Below are 12,371 nucleotides of genomic sequence, written 5' to 3'. Positions count from 1 at the left end.
TTCGTTTGTCAAGTTGGTTTTCAACTTCTGTTTTATAGGTTCTAAACGCCTCTAGGGCTTCGTCTTTACTTCTTAAAAGAAAGACATAACAGAACTTTGTGCAGTCATCGATAAAAGTAATAAAATATTTTTTACCTCCTCTAGTTTGCACAAATTTCAAGTCACATAGATCACTGTGTATTAACTCTAGAGGAGTTGTTGTCCTTTCCACCGAATGAAAAGGTAGTTTCGTCATTTTTGCTTCCATGCACACTTCACATTTGTGTGTTCCGTCAACATTGAAGTTTGGTAATAAATTTAATTTGACGAGACGTTTGAGAGTATTATTATTCACATGTCCGAGTCGATCATGCCATAAATTAAAACACTCAACAACATAGCTGGAAGCATTTATTTTATTACCATCAAAATTTCGGAGTACAGGCATTACAACCATTTTGAATAGACCCTTTTCTAGGTACCCCTTTCCTACGAAGACACCATTCTTCGTAAGTACAAAGTTGTCTGACTGGAACACTAGCCTAAATCCGGCCTTGACCAATGCCGCTCCAGAAACTAGGTTCTTACTGATGTCGGGAACATGGAGTACATCAATGAGTGTTAGCTCCTTTCCAGACGTCATCTTCAGAACAACCTTTCCGAGTCCAACAATTGGCGACGTCGTGGAATTACCCATATAGAGCTTCCTGCCATTTATTGGAGTATACTTGGAGAACATCGCTTTATCGGAACAGATATGACGAGTTGCTCCAGTATCAATGAACCACTGCTTCGGGTTGGTATCCACCAAGTTGGCTTCAAATACAACCGCAGTGAGATCCAAGTCCTCAAGAGAGGTTGCGACATGATTCGCAACATCCTTTGGCCCCTTGGTTGGCTTCTTTGGGCGTCTGCAGTCCTTGGATAGGTGTCCTGTCTTTCCACAGTTGTAGCAGGAGCCTTTGAACTTCTTTTTGAACTACTTCGGCTTTTTGGCGTTCGGCTCGACCAGGTTGGACATTTCGTCTATAGTCCGCTTGGTTCCTCTGGAGTCGGATAACTTTCGATTATCCTCCTCTATTCGTAGCCTCAGGATCAGATCTTGCAACCCTATTTCCTTTTGCTTGTGCTTTAGGTAATTCTTGAAATCCTTCCATGACGGAGGGAGCTTCTCAATTACCGCAGCAACTGCGAATGTCTCGTTCAGCTTCATGCCTTCGGCGTCCAGATCATGCAGTATTAATTGCATATCTTGGACTTGAGATGAGACGCTTTTTGAGTCCACCATCTTGAAATCCAGAAACCGACCGACGATGAATTTCTTCAATCCAGCATTTTCGGTCTTGTATTTCTTCTCAAGGGATTCCCACAAAGATTTTGCCGTCTCCAGAGAACAATATACGTTATATAACGTGTTGTCCAAGGCGTTGAGTATATAATTGCGGCACAGAAAATCTCCGTGAGACCACGCATCGCTAGCAGCCTTACTACCTTCCGTAGCGGCTGGCGTGTCTTCGTGCAAAAACCGTACAAGGTTTAGCGTTGTTAGATAAAACAACATCTTCTGCTGCCATCTTTTGAAGTCGGTTCCGGTGAATTTCTCCGGCTTTTCTCCGTGCGGAATGGTTGTCGGAATGGCGATCGGAACGACGGTCGGAATGTTGTTGATAGCCATATTAGTTTGCAGGGAATATCGTTTACGACTGTTGGTCCCCGGGTAGCTTCTGGAGTATGCAAACTGATCGTCGAGGCTAGTGTTTGACACTATCTCCGTAAACGATATTGCTCCACTACGGTGCTTAACGGATTGTTGCAATTCGTTCCCAAGATACAACGACGACGAACGTCTCGGAATCGTAGCACTCCGACTTCCGAGACCAGCGAACCTTCTAGTAGATTCACCAAGCCCACTTCAATCTCATCTGATAGTGCAAAGTGCGCCTACAAAGCGCCCATTGCGCACGTGCGCACGTGGCGGGTGGCGGGCTCACAGGTGCGAGCACCTGCTCGCCCTGGGCTAAGGGGTAATCTGTCCTTTTATTTTTGTGTTAACTCCATTAACACATCTTCATTAATAAGTAGAGAATACACATCGGGAATTTCCGATGTGGGACTATTCTCCCATGCACTTTATTAATGAATAATAAATGTTATTTTGGGCTGACTTTAAACATTAATTTCTCATTCACCCTTAATCGGTTTTGAGCAAATTAATAGTCTAAATCTATCTACGCGAATCATAGATTTCAATTTTGAAGTCAATTACGACTTTCAACAATTGATGGTTTCCTTCCTCTAAATCGTTTTGGTCCATTTAAGGCCCCAATATCCAACACATATATATTCTGACAACAGACATTCTCTGACGCTTCACTATTACGGAGGTTATGAGGATTAGTATATAAATAGATCCTCTCCGTTGGTTAGATATGTAAAAATTTACACTCTCACATGTGCGCACACGTCTCTAAACTACTATTTTACTGTTCATCTTCTTCTTCCTTTCACTACGGTTCTAACTTGAGCACATGCTTGTCCGCATCAACAAAGTCTTAGTCTCCTCACAGTCAACCACGAGCAAAGTCACCCTATCAGTTTACCATCGGCTTCACTAGGAAAATCAGTTAATTTGGTAACAAACACTCGCCATTGAATTCGGATCCACAAGTAGGAAATCAGTTAATTTGGTTCCTGATCAGTCATTATCCGAGCAAGAAGGGCTGAAAACAGCCTGCAGCTACTGTTTCCTCACCAACGAGCAAGCGCCAAAGGAAGATCACATCATGCTCCTTCACGATCCAAATTAATTCGATGAAAAATTGACCCATGCACATTTATCGCTAAAACGATAGATCAATAATTATTTCAAGGGTTACGTTACGTTACGTTGCGGACTCGTGTAAAACCTGCAAGTTTGGCTTTCCACCACCTCTTTCAAATTTCGGAAGGCAGACACAAGTGGTCCGCGAGCACTGTCATGTCGAGCTTATAGATACAGCAATGATTGAGAAGAAAACCTTGGATGAGCTCAGTAACTATTTCCCTTCTCAAATGGTGGTCATCCCACATTGCCAGACTGAGCCAAACACTACATGAATCGCCGTAAACATCTACCCAATTATATCGACTAGCTAGCGCAGTGGTCCTTCATGATGATATTCATGCATCCACCTCTCTAATCAACACAAGGAACAGGAGAATTTAAAGCGGCTGTCGTCTCTTAATCCACAATATGGGACGTCGATCGAGCATGATTTAGCTGTCTAAATCCTTTGCTCTGACCTCTCTTCATGAATGAGATATACTCGATTAAGACAAGGAGAGGAAGAGGAAACCCCAACGTGGCCCGTGCCCACACCACGGTGACTCGGCGAGGACAACGCAGTCGGCAGCCACCTGCAGGATGGTAGAAGTCCCGAGAGGTGCGGAAATGGTCGAGTGGCGTCACTTCGCCCATTCTCTCGATCGAGGGCCGGCATCGTAAATTCGTAACGCATGTGAGCATTGACTTATCATCATCATGTTCCATGGCCAGAAGTGCATCTTTCTTCCTCATCTAGCTGTGAGTTTTTGCCATGTACTAACTCTGAACTATGCTAATTATAACCGGCGTTTGGATACTGGACGGCCCTCATGTTTCATCAACTTCAGCCTCAATATCTCACGCACAGGGATCGATAAGGACAGCCCATGTGACAGTTTCTCCTCCACCCTTCTCTAACTAATCCCACCTTCCTCTGGATCTTAACAATAAGATTTTCGATTCATGTTGAATATATCAACACTAATCTATGCCGGCCTAATGAAGCGTGCAGCAACATGCAGCTCCATGTGGCAATTGAACTTTATGCATGTGCCCTTGCTTCCCTTATTCTTATCCAGCCTTGCTGGAGTAGGGCCATCCTTCACTTCACCTCCACAGGGAAACTATTTGTACCGTACTCATGGAACTTATGAATACCTTCCTTGTACATACAAGGCGATAAATTAAAGAGATCCTAACTATTATACTTGTTTGCATGCTATTGTTCCTGTGCAGACAATAGCATGAATTTGTTGTCAGAATGATCAGCAAACCACAGCATTCCTGAACTTCTCCAGGAGCTCATCGTTCAGCTGGCCCTTACACAATAAATACAGCTCTGTTTTCTCAATTATTGAGACTATTCAGACTTATACTTGTAATTGCGACATAGTAATAAGAGTGCCATTTTCACGTCAAAACAATCTCGAGTGCTTTTTGATAAACTTCACATGCCATCAACCCACATGACGTTGTTAGGAGGGGAAGGAGCCTCTCTGACCCACTCTCATGTACTAATTTCGACCAGTCCAACGCAGCTCTTCCTCCTCCCAGTCAGAACTTATCAACATCCTCGTAGCAGTGAAACTTGAAGGAGAGAGGTGATCGACGACCACAATGAAGAAGTAGTTTTCTGATTACATTCAATGTACTGCGCCCTTAGTTGTGCAGTAGTTGGAATTCCTCCAAAAGATTGATGGTTCAATGACCTGGACTAGGTTGTCCCATAGCTAGGGGTAGGTTTTTAATGCATTGAGCCACTCCCATCCAAAGATGGGTACCGGTCATTTCCCGAGCTTATATGACTGCGAGGAGTTCGTTGAGCAAATACAGAAAACCGAGAACGTTCTCTGGTTTTTCTCTGCAGGAGTTTAAGCGAGAAAGAAGGAAAGAAAGAGGGAGGTCAAAATGCCTGCTAAGTTGCTCAAGAGTTTCGCCAGTGAAAACCCAGATTTAGAGAAGCAAATTGGCTGCGTTGCCGGGATTTTTCAAATGTTTGACCGCCACATCTTCTTCGCCAGGCAGCGCCCCAATCGCCACAAGCATAAGAAGTTTCCTCCAGGTACCACCAATCCAGCTGCTCTCTGTTCGTTCTTGTTAAAAAAAAATCATAAAGAAAATTTGGAGACCATTCATGGAGATCTTGATGATTTTCATGTCTTGTAGATCATGCTCTTCGGGACAGCAGCAGGCATGAGTCAGAGTCAATCCCATACATGTCAGAGATTCTTCAGGTATTATCATCACTGTAACAGTATACTACAAGTAGTATTTAAGTACGCTAAATAGAAGATCCTGAATTCGGTCAATATTACGACGCAGGAGAAAAACCTGGCCAAGTATTGGTACGAAAATGAGAAAGCTTCGATGGAATCTTCAAGAGCTTCTTGCTCCTCTGCATCCAGCTCTTCCTTCTCTTCTCTGGAATTCGACAAGTTATCTCACAGAGATATGTGTTCCTTTGATAAAACATTCTTTTCGGAGAGGACTCTGAGAAACTCATCCAGTTTCAGGAGTTCAGAAGTCGACTGCAAATTTGACTCCAGAATTAGCGGTCCGTCCGCTAAGTCTTGCCGGCGATCTTCTGACCTCCTCGATACTCTTCGAGAGGCTGAGGTCTTCACTGTCAGAACTTCCACCACTGACAAGGTGAAAAACCAGGCTTACAAGCACCAAGACTCCCCCAGGCCTTCTTGGCACACCGCGACCAATAAGCCAACCAATCTCGATGAAGCAATTAGACTATTGATCGAATTCAAGAAGGCGCCTTGGAGCTCTGCTGATCGTGAAGCGACAGATGCCTCGATCACTCAAGTGTTGCAGGACGAGAGGGGGCTCTCTAAGTCTACTGAGAAAATGAGAGAGTTTCCAAGACTGTCACTCGACAGCAGGCAAGCTTCTCAAAGGAGCACTTCGAGCATTGTTTCCAAAACAAGTTTAACTTTCGAGGACTTGGACAAAGCAAACAAAAGTCCACGCATCAATAGAGCTGCCAATCTGCTTCAGAATCTTAGTAGTAGCCAAAAGAGACATCCTGGTGTCGTCGCGAAGCTCATGGGCATAGAAGACATGCCTGAATTGAACTCACCAGCTCAAGTAGCAGTCATGAGAAGAACAATGAAAGAAAAAAATGATCTTGTTTCTCAATCCAATCGAAGCAGAGAGTCAATCGTGTCGAAGCCACCAGAAGACCATCATCATTCATTGCTGAAACAATCCGCAAGGGTCCTAAATGAAGCAGCTCCTTGGGTCTTGCATGAGCAAATGCCAACAAGTAAGGATCTCAAGGCATTCAGGCATATGGTGGATGCTATTCGTGCCCAGAGGCTGGCGAAGAACACAATTCCCAAAGGAAACAATCAGAACGTAAGGTCACCAAAGGTCAGAAAACAGCCAACTAAAGCAGGTGATACACCTAAATCTTTCGAGCCTCCAATTGTAATTATGAAGCCTGCAAAGGCTATCAACAGGGCAGATGCTTCAAGTGACTCAGTAATGCGACTGGAAGGCCTCTCAACTCTTCCTAAACTCCACACCAGTACACGAAGAAAAGGTTATGCAAGCATCCCAGCTGACAGAGAACTGAGTCCTAGAGTTACAGACAACCAATTCAGTAGGAAGTCTACCACAAGTAATAATTCACCCAGATGTCAATCCAATTCACCGCAGCTTCAGGGAGAAAATCTTGGGGCATCACCTAGAACTTCAAGCGCTCGGAGCCCCAGGTCTCCACAAAGGAAAATTGAAGCAGAGAAGAAGCCATGTTCACCGACCAGTAGGAAACCACTTGAATCAGTTTCTCCAAGAGGCAGACTTAGGCCGAAGCAATCACAAGAACGAAAGAACAGAGACCAGGTTGATGAAATTATATCTGAGAGAAGGATTGCTAGTTGCCGGGCTGATGAAACTTCACTAGATTTGAACAGAAGCAGCGTGTCAGCACTACATTTGACTCTTCTGCAGAAGAACATCCTGCCCCTATGCTTAAATAAGAAGGTATGTAGATAACTGAATTTGCAATTGCAAGTACATAAATGATTTTTGTTTGTTTGCTTGTTTGTTTCCAAACTCTTGCATTTATAAGTAATATTTTAAATTATCCAAGTAACTTATTGGTTTGACATACTTCTGCTTCAGCAATCCGTAGTATGCATGCATCAAGATGCATCAGAAAGGGAGCTTGCAAGTATAGCCCCTAAACAACCCAGTCCTGTGTCGGTCCTTGATGCTTCATTCTGCCAGGATGAGTTTTTACCTTCCCCTCTGAAGAAAAGCTCTTACACAGTCCAAGGTGAGCAATTATTAGCATATATTGAACAAGTGCATCTTTGCCAGATTGTTGATTGGGGCTAATTAGCTTATGAATTAGGAAAATCAACAACGATATCTTCTAACCAAGATACTTCTTCAACAGATAATGGACCGTGCGCATCAAGCCTTCTCACCTACCCAAGTGAGAATAAACTCGGAGATACTGAGAAACTTGCACAACTCAAAGTGCTTAGCTCAAATGAGCACGAGGAACAGCAAGCGTGTGACTTCATTAGCACAAAGTGTAACTTGCAAAACCCAGATAACAAGTACATTTCAGACATACTTCTTGCGGCAGGGTTTTTAAGAAAGGAAATCGCGATTCCATCTCAGAAACATATAAATCTTGATATATTTCGTGTTGTGGAGAAACGGCATGGGCACCAGAATCCGGATGCAGAAAGGATTCACAGGAAGCTTGTTTTTGACGTGGTGCGTGAGATTCTAGCTCACAAGAGGGGAGGGCTCGCCTGCAGGAATCCTAGTGAGTTTTTTCTGCGGGGAAGGAGAACGCTAAGTGGGCAGCAATTGCTGGGAGAAATATGCTCCGAGATCAAAGAACTTGAAGAAGCTGGGAGCTCGAGGTCTACCACCTTCGAGGACGGTGTGGAACTCATATCAAACGAGGACATTCTCGGTCGATCTGAAGGGTGGGAAGACTCTGGCATGGAGAAAATAAGGGTGGGAATGCAGATCGAAAGGTTGATACTTCAGGATTTGATCAATGAAATTGTAGGTGAAGCTGGTTTTCAAACCCAGCGAACTAATATATGCAGCTAGTCTGTCAGCATTATACATGTATTAAGCTTTACTAATGGGATTACTGTCTTCTTCAATTCTATTAGTTTCCCTTTTTTTCAATAAAATTTGTTAATTTGACTCGTAAGACAACAATGGTGTGCCTTAAACTGAAAGATGTTCCAGTTCTCAAATGAACAGACTACAAGGTCCAACAATTCAATCAGCTTTTCTAATCAAATCATGGGCATCTATCTAATTGAGGTTGATTATACCAAAGATTCGACAATATCTATTTGTACAATTAGTATGAGCTAAGATCCAGAGTGGCTTCCACTCCAGAAGAACAATTAATACTAGACAATAGCATTCAATACTGAGCATCTAAGAACCTTAGTTTCTAATAAAACTTTTAACAAACACTTTGAGAAGTTTCCTACTAAAATATTTGTTGGAATTATTTTATTTTATCAAAAAGATAACTTTCGAGAGAAACGTTCTTTTCTTAGGAAAATCAAAACAGTTGGTGCCAAATTGGTTGGCTTTCCTATTAAAATACTTGCAAGCATCAGCTTTCAAAAGTTTCACCAGAAGAAACAACACCACATGGTCTTATAATAATCATCTCGAGTAATAAATATATATAAAAACCAACACTAGCAGAATGTAAACCTCTGCATCCCTTTAAATGATCGCATTAGTTTTCAAACAAGTGGTGCCACTTGGAGAATCGAACATGGATTCACCTCCTAAATGATCTTTTTTTTTTCCTCCTCAATGTCTTTATCTTCGTCTCCATGAATTCCCTTCCACCACCCAAAAGCAAAAAAAATCCTTCATCTTAAATTGAAATTTTAAATTAGTCATATGTAAATATTTTGATGTTAAATCTCTAAAAATACATAAAATTGTTTCTATATGGTATTTCCCATAAATTCTAAGGACCAAGTAGAAGCGTACAAGGGATGATTGATGACCATTTTAGCGAATACCTGTGTGCCTTCGATGATAAGTGAAGCTCTCACCATCTTGAGAAATACGCATGATTCTTGATTGATGACACTCGGACCTTTATGGGGCCCTTATGGGACGGATTCTTCATCGATAACGGATCGAACTATTGGACGGCCGATAATGGCCACGGAAGATGCATCGAACGGCGATCGAAGTGTCCACGTTTTCTACTCGAGCGGGTACCGTTGCGAAAAGGAGTTCCGACAAGCGGCGGGGCCAGGTGACGCCATCGCAGGTGACGTGTCACAGCCGGCCGAATCCAGCGGAGATCTCCCTGCCTTGTCGCGCGATGACGACGTCACTATCCCACCTGCGGATAATCGACACGCGTCCCACGACGGCGCAACTTGCCCTCATGTGCTAGCTGTCATTAGGTCGCCGTCGCCTACGTGGCGGAGGAAGCCGCCCCACCCACGCGTCCCTTCGCTTTAACGATGTCGCGCAAGTTGAGGGAGGCGAGGAGGCGACTTCTCCCCCCCCCCCAACTGCGTTCTAAAGGCGGGCTCGGGGCACGTGGTCGCCTGCCAGGACGCGCTAAATTCCTGAGTCATCGTCTCGCCTTTTTTGACCGTAGGTCAACGTTCGGCAATAGCCGTTGATCTTTGTTTTGACGGACGGACGGACTGAGATGGAAGATTATACGTGTTTACGCGATTGGAGGAATATTGTGGGGCCCGCAACTCCGCCCGCACCGTGATTTGATGCTAATGCGATGTCAGAGCTGTTAAGAAAAAGTTTCTGCACGTACCAGTCGATTAATTGTGGCTTATGCGGATATGAAGCGGCGGGAGGGAGGGCGGGCGCATAAAAAATCTGGTGGGAGGAAACAATCGTCACCATTCACGAGGGCAGAGGGACAACAGGATGACGAGCGTGGTTCGTCCTTTCGCAGCACGACACGTGTCATAACTCCGACGCGAGGACCCACCGGCGGGGGCGTCGAAGAGTCGTCGCGCCGATTGTTTCGCGACAACGCATCTCGCTCCAGGCCACCGTCACGTGGAAGTAATGGGTTGTCCGTTTTGGACGCGTGTCGCGCCGTGATGAATCCAGGAGACGTGGAGGGAGTTTGGGGATCCCCAAAAAGGCATACAGCCGGTGCCCACCTACGGCCTCTCCTTCTCTGCTTCTTCTTTGCCTCTTTCGCTCGCCTTCGTTCCTCCCTCGTCCTCGTCATCTGTTTTTTTCTCTAATGGCGTCGGCGGCCTGTTTCATTCCTCTCTCAACCACCTTCAGCTTCTGAAGGGACTTATTTGCTTCATCTGAAGAGGAAAGATCTTTCCTCTCTGTTTTCTTCGCCGCCGGTATCTCATCTTCAGTTCTTCGCTTTGTTCCTCGTCGGTTTCCCAATAAGATCCTTGCATCGATCTTGAGTCCAGAGAGAGATGTTAGATCTGGTGGTTTAAAGTCCGAGCATACTTGGATAAGATGACTTCTTGATGGTATTTTCGTAGTTCCATTGGATTTCATTTTTCCGGCTTCTTCGGTTTCGGTTTGGATCTCCTCTTGGCGGTGGGCGAGAGGAAGATAGGCAATGGAGAAGTCCCCGAGAGACTTTTTGCGTAGATTCGTTGGTAATAGTTTCGTGGGCGAGCCAACAGAGGTGACGGAAGGGGACACCGGTGAGATCGAACTCAGCCTCGGTCTCTCCTTGGGTGGGTGCTTCGGCGCCGACCCCAAGGGGAAAAAGCTGGTCCGTTCTTCCTCCATCGTGTCTTTTTTGACGCTGCCGAGGGAGCCGGAGTTCCCGGCTGTCTCCGCCACCGCCTTGACGAGGACGAGCTCTCTGCCAACGGAGACGGAGGAGGAGCTGAGGAAGCGGAAGCAGATACAGAGCTTGAAGAGGTTGGAGGCGAAGAGGAAGAGATTAGAGAGGAAGAACTCCGTCAGGTCGGGGAAGCCCGGCGATAATCCGGACGAGGATGTCAGCGGAGGGAAAGGCTTAACTGCATCGGCTTCCGAGCAGACGGTAGCTAACAATGTCCACCTTGGATCGAAAGGCGGAAGCTACCTCTGCACGAGAAATGGCGTTACGCGGCATGGCCGACCAACTTGGGCGGTGGCACAGCCTCTTAAAATGGCTGCCACTCGGCCGGCAGACGTCCCCGTGGCTTTTCCTCCGATCTCGCAGGGGTCTATCGGATCTCAGGGGAGCTGCATCAGCTGCACGGCCGACTTAGAAACCGCAGCTTCTCAAGGTATTTGATCGACATCAGCATCTTTGATTAATTACGCTTCTATTTCAATCGATTCCTGAACAGATACGCATTAATTACGCTGCTATTTCGATCGATTCCTTAAATTGCCGATGCTAATGGCTCAGAAATTGAATCGAAGCAGATACGAAATTGTTTGCGAAATTTTATGTCGTTCACAAAGATCCATCTTGTTTATGATTCCAAAACGGAATTGTTTCTTCCCAAATCCCAAGCATGCTCTTCAATTTTCTTCTCCCTAAATACCGCTTGCTCTCTGCCAGGGTCGCGCTCCTCAATGCTCCACTCCGCAGGCAATTCCAACAAGAACAATGACACAGCAACAAATCCTCCAGCTTCATGCGCCGGGAAAACTCAGCTCAGCCCGCGAAGTGAGGATAGAGCACGGCCGAAGGCAGCTGGCCCAAGAGCAAACGGCGCGAAGGAGATGGAGAGGAAGATGATGGAGAAGATGCCGTTCGTGTCGACGCAAGGGGAGGGTCCTAACGGGAGGCGAGTGGAAGGGTTCCTGTATAAGTACCGAAAGGGGGAAGAGGTGAGAATAGTGTGCGTGTGCCATGGCAGCTTCCTCACCCCGGCAGAGTTCGTCAAGCACGCCGGCGGCCTCGACGTCACCAACCCTCTCCGGCACATTGTCGTCAACTCCTCCCCCTTCGCATTGTGACATCGATTTAATTTCCTCTCCGAACTGGTACTAAATGGAGATGTTTTGATTTACCCTCGACTTCTTCCGATCATAGGAAAGTCAATCTCAAAATCTTTTAGATTTGATACAAAACTCGATCTGCTGGATTCCGTCAGTGATACGCCTAATCTTTCTGTTTAACGTAGACATCGAGCAACTCGATTTCCTCGAAGGCACGCCTAATCGCAGAAGCAACGAGCAGGCACGTCTTTTATTTTTTGTTTTTTTGCAACTATTTCCATGGGAAATGTAAATTGTATTTTATTTAAAAGTTGATAAAAGAAGTTTTTTGGTTATTTAAAGGTATTATTCTAATATGGTATTTTAAAAGTCATATGATATTATAGATTGAGTCACTTTTTTTCTAATACAAATACAAATTTTTGCCTTATTTCTTAACATTCTAAAAAATAATTAACTGTTTTCACACAAATATTAAGGTTGAATATAAATAATAACCAATCTAATATTCAAATTTATTTAATAATAATTTTTATTTTCAAAAATAAGACATCTAATTTAATTTGGAGAAGACTTATATAAGATAATATATATAAAAAAATCATTAAACGAAATAGTTTTAATATGAAGATATTTAAATTGATATTTAAGAGTGAGAAATGTG

At 44.5% G+C, this 12,371-nt stretch overlaps 2 protein-coding genes across 2 annotated transcripts; both read left to right on the top strand.

The window, feature by feature from the left end:
• The first annotated feature begins 4,553 nt into the window (after positions 1 to 4,553).
• On the top strand, positions 4,554 to 7,937 carry LOC121969472 (protein LONGIFOLIA 1-like). Its single transcript, XM_042519601.1, has 5 exons — positions 4,554 to 4,844; positions 4,949 to 5,016; positions 5,105 to 6,778; positions 6,920 to 7,073; positions 7,197 to 7,937. Exons 1-5 carry the CDS (start codon positions 4,691 to 4,693, stop codon positions 7,871 to 7,873), a joined length of 2,727 nt encoding a protein of 908 aa, XP_042375535.1. The 5' UTR covers positions 4,554 to 4,690; the 3' UTR covers positions 7,874 to 7,937.
• A 2,020-nt stretch (positions 7,938 to 9,957) lies between these two features.
• LOC121969473 (ninja-family protein AFP3-like) lies at positions 9,958 to 12,047 on the top strand. Its single transcript, XM_042519603.1, has 2 exons — positions 9,958 to 11,043; positions 11,325 to 12,047. Exons 1-2 carry the CDS (start codon positions 10,380 to 10,382, stop codon positions 11,723 to 11,725), a joined length of 1,065 nt encoding a protein of 354 aa, XP_042375537.1. The 5' UTR covers positions 9,958 to 10,379; the 3' UTR covers positions 11,726 to 12,047.
• Positions 12,048 to 12,371: the final 324 nt, after the last annotated feature.

Source organism: Zingiber officinale, chromosome 4A, assembly GCF_018446385.1.
Source record: "Zingiber officinale cultivar Zhangliang chromosome 4A, Zo_v1.1, whole genome shotgun sequence".
Classification (NCBI taxonomy): Eukaryota; Viridiplantae; Streptophyta; class Magnoliopsida; order Zingiberales; family Zingiberaceae; genus Zingiber; species Zingiber officinale.
This window is presented reverse-complemented; position numbering and strand designations above follow the sequence as displayed.